A 17315-nucleotide genomic window follows, 5' to 3' on the forward strand; every position below is an offset into this window, starting at 1 on the left:
TTTGTGTTCTATCCTACATTTTGAAGTACAAAACTTCATACTAAACAATGTATTCTCACCTCTACCCCATTATAGCCCCTGCTTTCTTCTTGCGTTGAGAAACTAATATCAACGTTTAAGTCTCCTGCATCAAAATTTTTCGTTAGTGGAGTTCTCATACTAATTATAAGCTACGATATTATTAAAAGTTTGGAAATAAACTAACCTGGGGAACTTTGCATTGTCTATGTTATCGCAACAGTTTCTCGCTCCTCAAAAGTAGAAGCTTTAATTCGATATTGTCTTTGGTACCAAAGTGTTTGGTGGGCTATATTTCACTCTGACTGTAGCCGTATCAGAGTAGTTTTGGCAACCTAAAATGTTTGGGACCTCTCCTATGTTCGAAAACCGCATTGTTATTCTAAGTTGCTGTAAGTTCTCGAACTTCTGATTCTGTCGCAGAGAGAATTACAGTTTCTGCAGGAATCATTACTATTGAAACAACATTTTATCAAGCTTGGCCACGTTCTAAGGCGTAGGTGTCGGCTCCGTCACGTCTCTTTGGTATTCCGATCACATGATAGCGCTGCGCTGGCTACTCAAATCAAGCATCCATTGTGCATTGCACCGTGGGGCTGCGCCGTGCCGAAAAGTGCGAACTCCCAACGTGCCATCATGTGGAGATATTTCCATCTACCGTTCCATTTCAGAGGAAAAGCGACACAGGCTATGAGAAAGGTAGCAATATCTCCACCTCAATTTGCTCATCAATACAACATAAGGTCAGGTCTTGAGCATATGCTTTATTCATATCGTTGAAACTTAGAATCGCATTCCCCTTTTTCGGACAAAAAGCGTTACGAGTTGGGCACATGCTCATAAAGTGTCTCGGTGCCCAACTTCGTTTTTTTTCTTTTTTTCTTTCCCTTCAAGTTTACTCGGCTTCTACAAGTAGTAAAAGTGCACTGTTGAGCTCTTTTGCTCACACGATCGGTGTTGTTATACTCGTGAATGCAAATCGAAGTGATGTGTCATGTTTAATCCCTTCTTTTCAATGAACATGCACAAAATATCACCTACGCAAAAAGAAAAAAGAAAAAAGAAAAAAAAGAAGAAGAGTCCTTCAGTTTCTAATTCTAGTTTTACAAGGAGGTTGTTGTAAGATGAAAGTGCTGTTGAAACATACTCAACCAGTAGTTTTGTCAAAAGCTTCACTTGGACCAACCATGTTTAACAATACCGCAACTTTACTATGCACGAGGCTGTAAGCCTTGACGACGGATATTTCTATAAGCCTAGCGTGTCCTTGTCGGACACGTGTCCGATGTGAATATTTTTTGGATGCATGTTTAATGCCGATCCATAGCGCAAATAATTAAAAACTACGTATACATATTTTTATTTTACTCTTTTTATGTAAAATAATAAATATTTTAATTTTTTGATAAATGCATACGAATTTGTTTTGCCAATATAAATAAATTATATATAATGGAGAATTTTTTAAAAAAAAATATATGAATTATCAATTAAAATTTTACTAGCTTTCATTTGTATGAGAAATATAACAATATTTTACCAAAATTAATATTTTATATATATTTATATTAATAATATTATATTTTATTAACGTGTTTATATTATATTCGTGTTCTAATTTTTTGAAAGCTCATCGTGTCCGAATCGTGTGGTGTCGCGTATTCTATGTCAATGTCCGTGACGTCTATGTCATTAGATTATGTTTGAAATTGCAGAAAAGATAAAGTGTAAATTTTTTTATAAGGAATATCATGTTAGGCAAATGGCATGAGATTCAACTCAATTAACATCCACAAGCATATTCTTGTTTTTTTCTTTTATTTTTATAATATTTTTGAGAGCTTAGGATACCAAACAGCCACGTGGGACAGAAAAGAATCGCAAATGAGGCAAAAGTGAGAGGGACACGGCAACCAACCACGACCCCCCACGTGGACTATGTCCTACCACAGAAGCAACACTTGAAACACGTGGTGATGTGGGGGTGTTGCATTGCACAGCACAGCACATAATTTGGCACGGGGGATGTGAGTGTTACTGTACATGCATGCCCACTCTCCCAAACCCAAGCACCTCAATTATCTAAGTCCAATTTATGTAAATAAATAAATAAATAAATGTAACTATCACCAAAATGAATGCCTACTTGTATCTATTAGATTAAATTTCAACCATGTAGAGTGAAAGAGAACTAATTATTAAGCATTCTTTTATTTGATGGGCTTTTTTATTTCACTAATGCCCACTTGGTACGACCCCCTTTTTTTTAAAAGAAAATTTTCCTTTTCATCCTATATCTATACATATAATAAAAGGTGAACTCTAAAACTGCCACGCGTCGTCTCCCCAGCGATCCTCCCCTGCTCAGCTCTGCCCGCTTCCTTCGCTGGCGACGAGCGGCGTCACGTGCCTCCCGCCCCGCGTCTCTCCGAGTCGTTCTCTCTCCGAGCCGGGCCCCATCCCCCCTTCCTGGTATATATATATATATAGAGAGAGAGAGAGAGAGAGAGAAAGAAAGAGAGAGAGATTGAGAGAGTTGGGGTAGAATACTATTAATAGTATTTGCTTCCTTTTGTTATCAAGTTTTAGCTTTTCGATCAATTTTTTTAATTATTTCTAACCATTGAATTAAATATTATAACCCAGTGAGGACCACTCAACTCTAAAGAACTAATATCATCCGAACCTCACAATTTCTCATACAATGGTTAAAAACTTGATAACAAAAAAGGACATGCTATCAACAGTATTCCAGCCCAGCTAGCTCTCTCTCTCTCTCTCTCTCTCTCTATGAGTCCAACTGAGATATTATCGATAGCACCAAGAATTTGGTGCTATCGAGTTTTCCACCATTAGATTTAACCTTTTGATTATTTTTATCCGTTAGATTATATTATTCAACCAACCACTCACTCAATCCTAGGAGGCCCATATCATCCTAATCACACATTTCTCAATTCAAGGGCTAAAAAACTAATAGCATCAATAACTTGGTGATATTGATAGTATTCCAGCCTAGTTCTATATATATATATATAGAGAGAGAGAGAGGGCTCAAGCTTCCATTTTAAACTATTCTCTCTGGACATTATTGAATTTTATATTCTATGGTATCAAATTGATAGAACTAATTAAGAGTACTGATGGAAATAAGTTGCCAAATAAGATTGATATACACTTTCTATTAACCACCACTGTTTGATTTTCAATATTATATTCTTTTATTTAGAGTTTTTTTTCTTAATTTGAGATCTTCATGATCTGTATAAATAACGGGTGAACTTTATATATCTAGTATGAGAATGATAAGAAAAAGTTACTACCTTCTCTCTGCAGATGTAGGCTACAAGCTGAACCATGTATATTTTTGTCCATCTTCTTGTTATTCTGCTTTAAATTTTACACACATGAATAATTCTTAAGATGTTCTTTTTTTTTTCCTTTTTTTTTGGAGAAATATTAACTTATTAACTATATATTTTCTCATAAAATAATCCCTGCACATATCATCTCGCACATCAGGTATATACATTTCTAATTAATGAAATATGTTTCAAAATTCATTATGCATACTTTTCCAGTAATATATACAAGCGCTATTATACATGATCCTAGCTAATAGTTTCATCAATTCTAATATCATGCATATATGAAACTAATATTTATAATTAGATAAATTATACATAGAGAGAGAGAGAGAGAGAGAGAGAGAGAGAGAGAGGAGATTGAGAAAAGAAAAGATTTTTTTTTTTTAAAAAAAGAAATCCAATGCAAGAAGAGGCCCCTCCAAAGAGAGAAATTATTATTATTATTATAAGAGAGAGGCAAGAGGAGAATAAATAATTATGCACCCAATTAAAAGGAGATATTTTATCACATGCCCACGTGCGCTTGTGGCAATTTTGTCACGTGGAGAAGAAGCACGTGTTCCTCGTTCATCTTGTGGACGCAACCATGCATGCATGCGCCATCTCTTTAGCGCCACGTGTCACACACTTCATTAATTAAAAAGCAAGCTCACCTTTTCTTTCTTTCTTTCTCTTTTTTTGCCCTTTTATTTTTCATTTGGCGAGCATGTACATATAAGGTAACCTCCATAATATAAAAGAGAAAACTATGTAGGTGGCCGAGTTCATACTCTCTCCACTGTTACATATATATATAGTTAGTACCCTTTAATTAGACTCAAACATGACCTCTCTCTCTCTCTCTCTCTCCATATATATTCCTCACAACAATGTTTAGTAATAGTAGCCCATACATACATGCTTCAATGTTAAGATAGAGAGAGCAAGTTAAAGAGTAGTACATAAAGAAGAGAAAAGAGAGAGAGAGAGAGAGAGAGAGAGAAAGGGAGAATGAATATGTGGCCCGACGACTGCGATACGGAGCTATGCCTCAGCCCCGGTGGACTGCGGTATAATCGCACCTCACGCCGCGACGTCTCCACCGGTTCAAGCAGGTATATATATGTTGATTGTGACCAATATATAATTTGATTATCATCCAAGCTCAATCATCTATATTTAGTTCTTAATTATTAGCTATTTTTAATGGTTATAAAAAGAAAATTACTGTACTGGACTCACACTGTGGAACAACATTAATTGCTACAAAACTTTAGTTTTTGAATGATTGATACATAGCTTTCAATTTTTCAGATTACCTTAAAATTATGGGACAAATAAATTTTGACCATTAACTTTAATATGCAAGCTCAACCATTTATATTTAGTTCCTAGCTAGTTCCTTTTTTTTTTTTTTTGCTATAAAAAAATAGGACTAATTAAACTGATGCAGGACACGATTGGTGCAAAATGTTGAATCGTTGATGCGCATTTATTTTTGAATGATTGACACACACACACACACACACACACACACATATATATATATATATAGTTTTCAATTTTCAAGAATCAAAATTGTGCCAAAATTAAATATATAGTTCAATCTATGCTGAATTATTCAAATTAGATTGTGTTACTTTGATCAGATATATAAAAATAATTTTTTTTATTTTTTTAAGTTCTTTTTTTTTGTACTATTATTAGAGTTGTCGAAAGACGCCGCGAAAAATTACCTCAACAACAAGTAAAAGAAGAAGAAGGAGGAGGAGAGGAGGAGAGGCCAATCACCTTCTTCTATGGAGATCAAATGCGTACTTGTGATGTCACTGAGATTCAGGTTAAGTTCTAATTAATCTTAATTGATCGAGTAATTAACGTACTCTATAAACTCGATTAGATCGGAATTCGCCTGAAACCTATGTAAAATAACTTGATAATTACTTGGAATATTATTCACACAAAACTCGCACTATTTTTTTCAAAAAAAAAAAAAAAAAAGACCTGTGATGAAGTTTAAACAACACAATTATGAATTAATCATTTTAGTAGCTATTTATTTATGTGGCCTATTTTTCAGTCAATCACAACATTGACAAAAAAAAAATTACAAAACTTTGTGACAATAATAATACACAAAAATCTCTGGATAAATAGATGTTAATTAAATCTACCCAATGTATATATTCAACACTTATGGCTTGATTACGACTACTAAAATTCTCCAACCAAGACATAAAAGGCTAGTTTTTTTGAATAATAATTAACAAACATAATTAGTTAACGTTCTCTTTTTAATTTTAACTATTTTTAGATATATATATATATATATATATATATATATATATATATATATATATATATATATATATATATATAGTACTAGTGAAACCGCTACTGCTACTGCTACTGCTGCTACTATTATTAAAATACTACATATATATTAATTCCATACATAGGCGCGAGCCATCATATGCACGGCGAAGCGAGAGATGGAGGAGATGGCGAAGAAAGAGGAGCATTTCCGCCGCGATCGTCGCGACCCTCATCCCGCACCGCCCCAGACGGCCTCCTCGTCGCCCGTCGTTCCACCGCAACCGCTGAGCGAGGGGCTATCGGTGAAGCGATCGCTGCAGTGGTTTCTGCAGAAGAGGAAGAGCAGGTTCTGCGACGAGTCGTCGATTTGCAGCAATTACTACCGCCACGACCGCGACCACCACCACGATCATTGTTAAACTTATCAATCTGTCCGGTAAACTACTTGTATTGTGGATAAAAAAGCGAGTGTTAATTTGGCCCATGGTTCATGGATTTGGTTCGTGCCCATTTATCTGGTCTAATGGGCCGGGCTTTGTGTGAGCCCAACAGCGATATATGAAAAGTTTATTTTTGGGCTGTTTTTTTAGGCGCGGAATATTATCGACCCGTTTGGAATATGTGTAGTTGATAGTTGCGCATGCGGTTCCACGCACAATCGCACAATTCCACCCCTTTGGGAAAAGCTTTGGAGCTTCTGGAGTAGACGTGCGGTGCGACCCGAACAAGCACATAGTGCCTGGTGCTTTTTGTTTGAGTTCGAGTATGAAAATATGAAATTTAAGCCTGATTTGATCTTTTTTTGGCGGATGATATTCGACTCATTTTTATCTCTCCGTCAAATTTAAGCCTAATTTGCTCTTTTTCGGCGATTTTTATCATCATTTTATAGTATTAAACTGGGCCTAAGCTGGCCCTTTCAAACTAGCATTTTCACATTAAAAAATCCACATACAATTACTATAGAATTAACTGCATATAGGTCGCTGCAAATATAGTGAATTATAAATATACTGCTACAAAGTTCAATTTTAATATGTTGTTTCTACAAAAGTTCTAATATTTTCAAATATATTCTTCTGGTTTGTTACCGTTAGAGAACTGTTTATATTTTAACAGCAAATAAGTAAAATATTAATTTCGTCATCACAAATATGTCCCTCCAAAAACCACAACAATGTAATATAAGACGGATAAAAATATTAAGTTATCTCATAAACTAATCAGGGTTAAGTATTTAACCTATAGTTAATTAAAATTTTCTAACAGATTCTAATAATAGAGACATATTTGAAAATATTAGTACTTTTGTAGGGCAATATATAAATGTTGAAATTTATAAAGCTATATTTTATAATTTACTATATTTGCAGAGATTTGTAGGCAATTAACCTATTAATATCTCTCTCTCTCTCTCTCTCTCTCTAAAATTTTCTTTCTCCGCAGATCTCGTACCTACCTATTTTGTATTTACTTTATCTTTTATATATATATATATATGCATGTGTAATGCATGTGAAATTTTCAAAGTAACATATCAAAAGTAGGACCTAACATGTTCTAATAAACAATATTATGATGTATTTTTGGATTTTTCAAATTTATTTATTTTCTCAATAGATGTAAAGCTTTTGTTTCCTCACCTAGGGCATATGGGCACCAACTAATCCTTTCTCCAATAATGCTATGCTCCATTAATAATTAAATAACAAAATTTGCTTTGAATTAATCCTTCAAAATATTTCTGCTATATAAGTTATTAATTAATGTACTGATAAATTCACATAATGCAATTTTAGTTTATGCATGAACCAATTACAACCCTCCGCATCATGTGCGACAACATATTAATTAGTTATAAAGATAACATTGTAGACGTCCAAAAAGGATTTTAGGGAACTGGAGATAGATTATAGAAACATTATAAATATATAATTTTTTTTTTTTATTTAGGTCAGGTTTGGAAGTTGTAAACTTAAAAAGCAAGTTTAATTTTTGTTCTTTGAAAGATTTTATGGTAGGATAACAAATTTTAACTGCAAAATAATTTATTTATTCTAAAAAAAAACTTAAAAGCCGAGTACGCAATCCAATTCTAAATATTAGATCACAATTTTCATCTATTAATTATACAATTTTTTTAAATAAATTATAAAAATATACTGTACAAAATATTTATACATCCAAACAACGACACAATATCGCATAGAGGGTTTATAATGGTGTTATTTTTTTCGAAGTAATACTACACACCCCCTACTAGAGTATTACTTTTATATACTTTTAGTAATTTGCCATGGATAAATAAAAAATATTTTTTTTAGTGTACACGTTATTCAAGACTATCAGATTTATTCATATTCAACACTTTAAAACTTTCTTTTTTAAAAAAAAAAATTAAGGGGTTGGAGATAATAATGGTGATAATATGTGAGAGATTTCATATATATATATATATATATATATATATATATATATATATATATATATATATATATATATATATAGCTATCTCGCCTATATTATCTATAGTACTGGGGCTCTGGCTCCTATATTGCCGTTAAAACTAATTTAGGGTATTTAAAGTTTTTAGAAATAAAATTTTATATTTTTTCGACATAATTTATTTTATGATCAAATCATTTCAAAATTATCAATTTTCAATAGGCACTATGGCGAGTTTGGAGTTTAACGGTGTAGAAGAATCTAAATTTCTTCAAATTTTGATAGAAAATACTTTAAACTATCTAAATTAAGGTTAACATTCTTGATCTTGAATTTAAAAGTCCTATACTCAAATTTTAAAGATTATTCAATTTCTACCATCCATTTTAACATAATTTATTTGTATGTCGAAAAAAAATAAAACTTTATTCCTAAGAACTTCATATACTCTAGATCATATTTAACACTTAACAGGATCGTTAATTTGAACACTCTAAGATCGAAAACAAGACTATAGTATCGGAGCTCCGGTACTATCTATCCTAGGGACCACTATCAATTTAACCGGGGACTACTATCATGCTAACCGCACATCCTTTCGTCCAACGGCCGAAAACTTAATAGTAGCAAGGGATTGGTACTATTGATAGTATAGTAACATAATTCTATATATATATATATATATATATATATATATATTAGCATAGGTACCAAAAGAAAAAAAGAAAAAAAAAAAGGAGAAAAAGGGGTTTTTTTGCATTTAGCCCCCTAGTAAATTTTTATTTTAAAAATAGCCCTATCAAAATTTAATTTGCAAAAATAGCCCTGCACCTGCCACGCAGGCGCCACGTCAGCGCCACGCGGGCTGGGCATGGGCCAGTGTATTAAGTTAAACACGGTGAACCATTCACCGTGTTCAAACACGGTGAATGGTTCACCGTGTTTAGTACGTATTTTTTCCTAGAAGAATAGGGAGTTAGGGATGTTAATGGGGTATGGATATCCAAAATATTATTCGAACCTAAACCCGAATAAATTATATATATACATAATTTATTTTTATTTATTTATACAATATATAAAATATCTAATAATTTTTATTTCTTAGATCTTCATCAATCCAATGGTATAGATTTTTAAAATTATTAGATATTTTATACCGTTGGATTGGATGAAGATCTAAGAAATAAAAATTATTGGATATTTTATATATTGTATAAATATATAAAAATAAATTATGTATATAAAATAATTTATTCGGGTTTAGGTTCGAATAATATTTTGAATATCCATACCCCATTAATATCCCTAACTCCTCTATTCCTCTACAAAAATACGTACTAAACACGGTGAATCATTCACCGTGTTTAACTTAACTACCGCCCCCAGCCCCGCCCGCGTGGCGCTGACGTGGCGCTTGCGTGGCAGGAGTAGGATCATTTTTGCAAATTAAATTTTAATAGGGCTACTCTTAAAATAAAAATTCTTCAGGGGGCTAAATGCAAAAAAAGCCCGGAGAAAAATTATGTTGAGCACAAGAGATTTTTTTGGGATTGTCTTCTTATATTAGTGATATATATATATATGAGGATCCAACCGCGTAATCTCTCTCTCTCTCTCTCTCTCTCTCTCTCTTCTAATAACTAAATTTTGAGTTCAATTGTTGCTGGTGAGGCTCCCTCTCTCTCTCCTCTCTCTTTGACTCTACAGAGAGAGAGAGAGAGGGGGTAGAGAGAGAAGTAGAAGATGGAGAGAGCAGGGGAGAAGTCAACGCCGGCGGCGGCGGCGGAGGAGGAGCGGAGGTGGCGGTGGCGCGAGGGTGCCGTCACCTACGCGCACCTCCTCCTCTACATCGCCCTCTCCAGCGGCCAAATCTTCTTCAACAAGGTTACGCTCCTCATCCCATCCATCCTTGATGCGCCTCCTCCTCCGAAATTAGGGTTTTGAAATGGTTTTCAGTGATGCGGGAATCGGGGGGATATGGGCATTAGGGGAGAATTTTGGATTAGTTAATCGTTGATCTGAGATTGGAGACGGGAATCGGGGCTGCCTAGGGTTTTGGGGCCTTTGTCGTGATCTGAGATCTAATCAGCTTAAAACGAGTTGCTTTTTGGGGATTCTTTGCGGTTTTAGGCTCAATTTTGGTTCCATTAAACTTTCCGGCGGGCAATGGGATGTAAATTTTACCTTCATCTCTAATTTAGCAGTTTCATTGTAGGATCTATGTTTTGGTTGGGAAAATAGGTGCTTAGGGTTCCTAAAAGCTAAGGGTTTGGGGTCTTAGTCGTACTCAGATTGAGAGATAGATCTTGTTTAGCTCCGGGTTAACTTAAACATACACAGGGATGATATGCTTATGAATATAGCTTGGAATTTGCTCATGAAGCAAGTATAACTTGGTTTGTTCACACTGTATGCATTCTCTTGTCTGCTTCCTATCCGAAAGCAATCACCTTCAACATAAATCAGGTTTTACTGCTCTGAAGCAACTGATCTAAATATTTGTGTTGTTAATGAAACCAAAAGACTACTTTTAGTAATCGACTTTTGCTCTTTTCGTGGTTTATTGAAACTCTAGACTATAATTTTGATTTGTTGTTTGTTGTTTCTGAGCCCTTTATTCTAACTTGCTTCTTGTGGCCGGCTACAGTGGGTCTTGTCCTCGAAGCAAATCAACTTCCCCTATCCAGTGGCGCTGACTTTACTGCACATGCTCTTCTCCTCTGTTGTTTGTTTTGCACTTATAAAAGTATTTAAGGTATCGTTCTTTCCAATATGGTCGGTAGTGAATTTTCTCCTACTTCTTTTGTACTTCACCTATTGCTGTTAAGAACTATTGACTATTGATTGGATTTCACATGCTTTGAGGTTATTACTTTGCAGTTGATTTTAGCTATCAAATTATTTACATTATTCCTTCTTTTTTTTTGTCTTTTAATGATGTTCCCCAGATCATAAAAATTGAGGAGGGGATGACTACAGAGATGTGAGTACTCCGATTATACTAAATGATTATGGTTATACAGAAAATTTCTCTGCCTCTTTTATGGTCCATCTTTTCCCTATCATGTAGTAACCCAAGAAATTCAAAAGACCATGTATTTGGTCCCAGAACTTATTTTCCCAATTTTACCCTCGTATCAACCGACGCTGGTTACTTTCATATGGATAGTTCTTTTCACTTCTCAAAGTGTGAATGACTGGAATATTATTGTATAATGTTTGATATTTAATGAATGTTTTCAGATATGCCACCTCAGTCGCTCCCATTGGTGCAATGTTCGCAATGACTCTTTGGCTGGGAAATAGTGCATACCTCTACATATCTGTTGCATTTGCACAGATGTTAAAAGCTGTTAGTATGTATCAGCTTTTTTGGATATTTTTCAGAGTTTTTACATGAATATCTCTACTTAGGTATATACTCCGCCAAATCTGAAGTAATCATCTATTTTTTGGTGAGAAACTGCACTTTTATGGGCAAAAGATATGAAAAATTCAGATTTTACAGGGGTAGTTATGAATGTTGGGATTTTGCAGGAATATGTCTGTAAAATAACCTCTCTTTTTTTTTTACCCTATATATCGGGCGATCTTCTAGATTGATTTATTTAAGTCTCTACGTTAGCAAGAAGTTACAACAAAAATGTTTTTGATTTGTTTATTGCAGTGCCTGTAGCTGTGTTTTTTCTAGGAGCAGCTGCTGGTCTTGAGGAACTGAGTTGTAGAATGTTCCTTATCATGTCAGTAATCAGTTTCGGAGTTATTGTGGCTTCTTATGGTGAAGTCACGATTAGCTGGGTTGGTGTAGTTTATCAAATGGGTGGGGTTATTGCTGAAGCTTTGAGACTGACCTTCATCGAAATCTTTTTGAAGAAAAAGGGTGTTAAATTGAATATAATATCTATGATGTACTATGTCAGTCCATGCAGGTAATGTTCTTGCTTTTCTAGTACATATGTATGCCTCCAATCTATTTACATAAATATCCCTGCAAAATCTGAATTTCCATAAGTATACCATTGTACGTAAAAATGCCCCTGGTTTGAAGAGCTTGTTTGATACAACACCATTTTTCACCCATGATTCAGCTATTTTCTCAACTAAGATTAAGGCCTTTGTTTTTTTTTGGGTGAGAAACAACACTTTCAAAGGGTTATATATGAAAACCAGGTTTTTCAGGGGTGCACATAACTTCTTAAGTAGCAACCCCTTCTTCTTCATCTGTATAAATTTTATCCAATTTACTGGTGATGACGTATGTGAGTTTTTGGCTGCAGTGCACTGTGCCTATTTGTTCCCTGGATATTCTTAGAGAAACCAAAAATGGATTCGAGCGGTTCCTGGAACTTTCCACCAGTGACATTGTTTTTTAATTGCCTCTGCACTTTTCTACTCAACCTATCAGTTTTTGTTGTTATCTCTCGTACTAGTGCGCTGACAGCTCGGGTCACTGGAGTGGTCAGGGATTGGGTTGTAGTTCTGTTCTCGGCTTTAATATTCGCTGATACAAAATTGACGGTCATAAACATAATTGGTTATGCCATAGGTATGATAGCTTTCTTCTTAGCTTTGTGCTCTTAAAAACCTACTTGGTTCCTCTCAATGAAAGTCACAAAGAGCAGCTCTGTTGTTATGAATGTCACAATATATGCTTAAGATATTATCTTAAAAACTTATTTGCTTTTTGTGAGGGGATTTAGTAAAGTTTCTAGTATCATAAAGTTTATGAGATCTTTTGAATCTTTTCTCTTGTAAAGATGCAGAGCCCTGAGGACTGATTTAACAAGACTAATGGAGTATATTGGTTCCTGCAGCTATTGCAGGTGTTGTAGGGTACAACAAGCACAAGCTAAAAGTGGGAACATCGCCAACGGCTTCGTCACAATCAAACTCAAACCATAATAACCCAGAAAGTTCTCAAGATGTTCAAATACCCTTGGTTCCTCCAAAAGAAGCTGCGTAGAATGGTCTCGATTAAATTTTTTTAGGTGATTTTACAATTATTCTTGGCAATTAATCTCGTGCATTTTCCATTAACAGCCTCTCCCCACCTTTTCTGATGCTTTTTTTTTTTCTTTCGTTCTCTCTCTCTAATGCAGGTTAAGCAAGTTCTCGCTCGGCTATAATTCGGCCATGCTGTCCTCAGGATTCTTTTTTTTTGTCATTAAATGCTTAGGATTCTTGTCCCATTACTGTTTAGAATTGGGAGTGTTATACCAATTTAAGCTGCAAAAAAGTAATCGTTGAGCACGGGAAATTCTTCGGCAATAATTCAAATAGCTGGTTTTCCATTAGTTAGATTTAAAGTTTCTTGTTTTGAATCCTTAAGGCGCCGCGTCACCTTATTTACTTGTCATCTATGCATGTTCTTGTATCGCATACCTTGTTGTTTTTGTTACTAAACAGGATGTATACTCAAAAAATTTGAAAACATCAATATAGAACCTTTGGTCTCTTGCAGTAGTTTGTATCTATGATCTGTTATTCAGTTTGAACTGGTATCTTCAGAATTGTCCAATTTGAAGCATCTTAAATTAGTAGTTATAATATGTTATTTTGGTTTAATGTTTGTTCAAGTTCCCCAGTAATTATATAAATGTAGTAAATTGGAGGAAAAAATTTAAAAAATAAAATAAAACCACCTGTTTTTCCTCACTGATCAACTATTTAGTATTTAGCTGAAAAACAGAAACAAATTAATAAAATGAAAAAAAACGAAATGTAGATTTTTTTTTTCTTATTTCATTCCATGCAAAGTGGTACATCGATCATGATTCGTACACGCGCACGTAACTATGAAAGAGGATACGGCCATGCTACTAAAATACACATGATCACGTACCTTCACAGTACGGCGCGCCTAATGCTATGATCACAATCACAATCACAATCACACTACTCTCTTCTTTTTCTTTATTTTTATCTAGAGAAAATCTTTTTCTCTTGTGCATTTCCCGAAGTTGCGGTGGCGGTAAGATTGTAAGAAGCGTCGAGCGCATCCGACCCCTCTTCCTCCGGTATCGTGTCTAGAGTAACGCGAACTCGTCTTCTGGTGATTGCGACAAACCGCCAGGGAGCCACCTGTCACGCCCCAAACCCGAGGCATAACAGATGCCGCATATCTACTAAATTAGTAAATATGCAAGGCTACAGAGTCAGACAATTAACAAACAAAAGATGATCATAAAGAAAAATTTCTATTAAATCCAAATAGTCGAAAAATGAGGCTAACAATTTAATTTCAACTAAAATCAACTGACGTATCCTATAAGCAAAACTAAAATTTATGATGCAACACAAACCGAAATTGTTCTAACAGATATTGTAGGTTCGAAGAAACAATAAAGTAGGAACAGATAAACGAATGATTATCTACGAAGTTCAAAGTTCATATCTAAATGCAATAGAAATAAGACGAAGAGGCTAGAATCAAATCTAGCTACATCTAACGTTCACTCGCTCCCAGCCCCGCCCTGCGAATCGGTCTCAGTACCTGGGTAAGCAACCATACACCACATTAGTCGGATTAAGCATACAATAAATGGATACACAAATTAGTTCAAGCGACTGGTTTTAATTTGCAAAATTTAAGAAAATAAGAGTTTATCAAAACTTCAAATTCGGATCGGATTGAAACTATAATTTTTCAAAGCATTTCCCTTTCGACATATAAACAAAATAGATATTGTCTCCGGCACTTAACTATATCTTATGATCCGTTGGCGAGATCCAAAGACACCCGAAGGCGTAAACAAAACAGAGGCACCCGAAGGCGCAAACAAAACAGAGGCGCGGATAGGCGCAGGCACCCGAAGGCGCAAACAAAGACGAAGCTTGCTTCTATAACACAGAACATGTCGACATGGCCAACATTGCATAGCAGAATACCAAGAGACATCATAAATCAAAATATATCCAGTCACTAATTTGCAGAATAATTTATCAGATTTCAAAAATTCTTTTTGCTAAACGAACTTGTCAATCACGATTGAAACTCAATATACAGAGATATTTAATAATATGCTTAACCCTTAATTTTAAATTCTACAAAATAAGATTTTCGTACAATCAAAATATTTTCCTAAATTATCTTACAAAAACTAACGGGTGTTCGGTCGCTTACCTTAACGTAGCTTCAAAGATAGAAACTATCCAGTCGAAAATGTGCAGAAATTCAATCGTCGGGACCTAAAAATAGAGACACGCGATTCTCTATAAGCTAACCGAAATGAACATACAAAGATAATATAATTATATGCAACTAGGTCGGGATGGGGCACAAATGGATTTAGAACAATAATTTCGACGAACCTCAAATAGCGATCAAAGAATGAAGGAGTTTTTGAAGGATTTGGATTATTCCAAGAAGATAATATGAACGGAAATTTTAAATAATAAACGAGGATCTTAATGCTCAAACAGAGGGTTTATCACCTATATAAAACGAATTTTACGATTTACAATCGAATGGGATAAAAATTAGGGATAAAACGACGCATGCCTTCTCTTAGGCATTTTATCAAGCATATTACGGACATTCCAATAGGTGAGTAGTATGTGAAGTATTAAGCAACAAGATCATACAGAGGATACAATATATAAAATTAAGCTGCTCAAATGACAAGGATTAGGAATTATGAAATCAGATTTTAATGATTTTAATTTTCAATAATCAAGAAACGAGTATTCAAAATAATAAAATATAACGACGAATAGAGAGAGGTTGGGTGCTCACAAGATCCGATACAAAGGTAAAATGAGGGAAAGAGAAAAACCTTCTTGAAAACGGTGGAGACGACGGCAAGATTCCGTCGATAACGAACCAAAAGGAAATAATGGCCAATGAGCAACGCGGTGGAGGCGGCTACGGATGACGGCGGCGACGATAGGGAACGGATGGCGTCGCGCGTGCACAAAGGGGATCGGCGGAAGTCGTACGGGCGTAGAGATGAGAGGGGGATCGAGCGAAAGAGAGAGGTGGATCGGGTCTGGGGGGGGGGCTCGTATCAAAAAAAGGGGTCTAATTAGTTAGGGACTAATTAAGCAACAAAAAGCTACCGAGTCCCTCGAAGATCCGAAATTACGAAAAGGTCCAAACTTAAAGTAAATTGGAGTCAAAACAAAAAGTTAAAAGTGTGGGGTGTTACACCACCGCCGAAAATGGCGAGCGGGGGGAGCCCCGCGCAACCTCGAAGAAGAAGAAGAAGGAGGAAGCCAAATGCATTCCGACCATCTTTTCTATGAACTGGGTTTAAGGATTCTAAGACTTTGAAAAGCTACAAAATTGAGCGGTTTAACAAAAGAGAGGGAGAGGGGGTGGATTTTTATAGGATTGAAGGTTACGAAATTGCCCTTGTTTCGGAGGCTTAATTGCATGGGAAAATAGTGTTGCTCATGGGAATAGGGTGGAGGGTGTTTTGGGGAATTTAGTTTGGTGGATGTTAGTTATGGGGCCAACAAAAATGAAGTGTCATTTTTGAACATAAAACCCTATTATTGGAGTGTCAAATTAAGACTCCAAAAAGTGAAGGGGTGGCCCATTTTAGGGAGGAGTAAATGTAGGGTTTGGAGTGTTCTTAGGGGACCATTTTCTTTTTTTTTTTCTTTTTTTTTTTTCTTTTGGTTTGGGAGAGAAAAGGGGACCATTATATTCTCTGTTAGAGAGGGTTTTAGGGAAAGGGCATTCACTATCTGCTTGATAGATCCGCGCAATCTCTTCCACTTTCCTCCACCAAATATCTCCTAACTACATCAATGTATATACATATACATATATGAGTTCGGCTACTATACTCTTATGAGTATAGACTATTTTATATTCATAAATATTCAGCTGTTAGATCTATCTCTTTGATCATTTTTCATCCGATAAATAATGCTATCCAACCGACCACTCACTCAACTCTAGAAAATCATTATCATTCTAACCTCATATCCCTTCATCGAATGGCAGAAAACTTATGAATATAAAAGGTCTATACTCATAAGAGTGTAATAATTCTAGCCTACATATTCATACATATATACACACACATGTATTTATGTGTTTTTATATATATACATATTCATTTTAGATAGAAAGATTGAGATTAAATGTATATTAATTAGTATGCTTGGTAAGAAAAGATCATGTCGGATTATGTCAGCAAGCATCATAATCGAGATGCGTGCTTGCCAATGTGATTT

The 17315-nt window shown here is 35.1% G+C and overlaps 2 protein-coding genes and 1 long non-coding RNA gene across 3 annotated transcripts; 2 read left to right on the forward strand and 1 right to left on the reverse strand.

Annotated features, from left to right (window-relative positions):
- Window positions 4129–6479, forward strand: LOC109725074. Its single transcript, XM_020254131.1, has 3 exons — window positions 4129–4480; window positions 5073–5205; window positions 5825–6479. The coding sequence occupies exons 1-3, from the start codon at window positions 4377–4379 to the stop codon at window positions 6098–6100; spliced, it is 513 nt and encodes a 170-aa protein (XP_020109720.1). The 5' UTR covers window positions 4129–4376; the 3' UTR covers window positions 6101–6479.
- On the forward strand, window positions 9730–13601 carry LOC109724926 (probable sugar phosphate/phosphate translocator At3g14410). The gene is made up of 8 exons (XM_020253919.1): window positions 9730–10013; window positions 10777–10884; window positions 11078–11112; window positions 11373–11485; window positions 11797–12058; window positions 12407–12675; window positions 12944–13117; window positions 13229–13601. The coding sequence occupies exons 1-7, from the start codon at window positions 9873–9875 to the stop codon at window positions 13090–13092; spliced, it is 1077 nt and encodes a 358-aa protein (XP_020109508.1). The 5' UTR covers window positions 9730–9872; the 3' UTR covers window positions 13093–13117; window positions 13229–13601.
- LOC109724928 lies at window positions 14212–16408 on the reverse strand. The gene is made up of 3 exons (XR_002220116.1): window positions 15905–16408; window positions 15253–15317; window positions 14212–14622 (listed from the first exon to the last, which is right to left on the reverse strand). It is a non-coding gene; the product is annotated as an uncharacterized LOC109724928 (long non-coding RNA).

The sequence above is a fragment of the Ananas comosus genome, linkage group 19, assembly GCF_001540865.1.
Source record: "Ananas comosus cultivar F153 linkage group 19, ASM154086v1, whole genome shotgun sequence".
In the NCBI taxonomy this organism is placed as follows: domain Eukaryota; kingdom Viridiplantae; phylum Streptophyta; class Magnoliopsida; order Poales; family Bromeliaceae; genus Ananas; species Ananas comosus.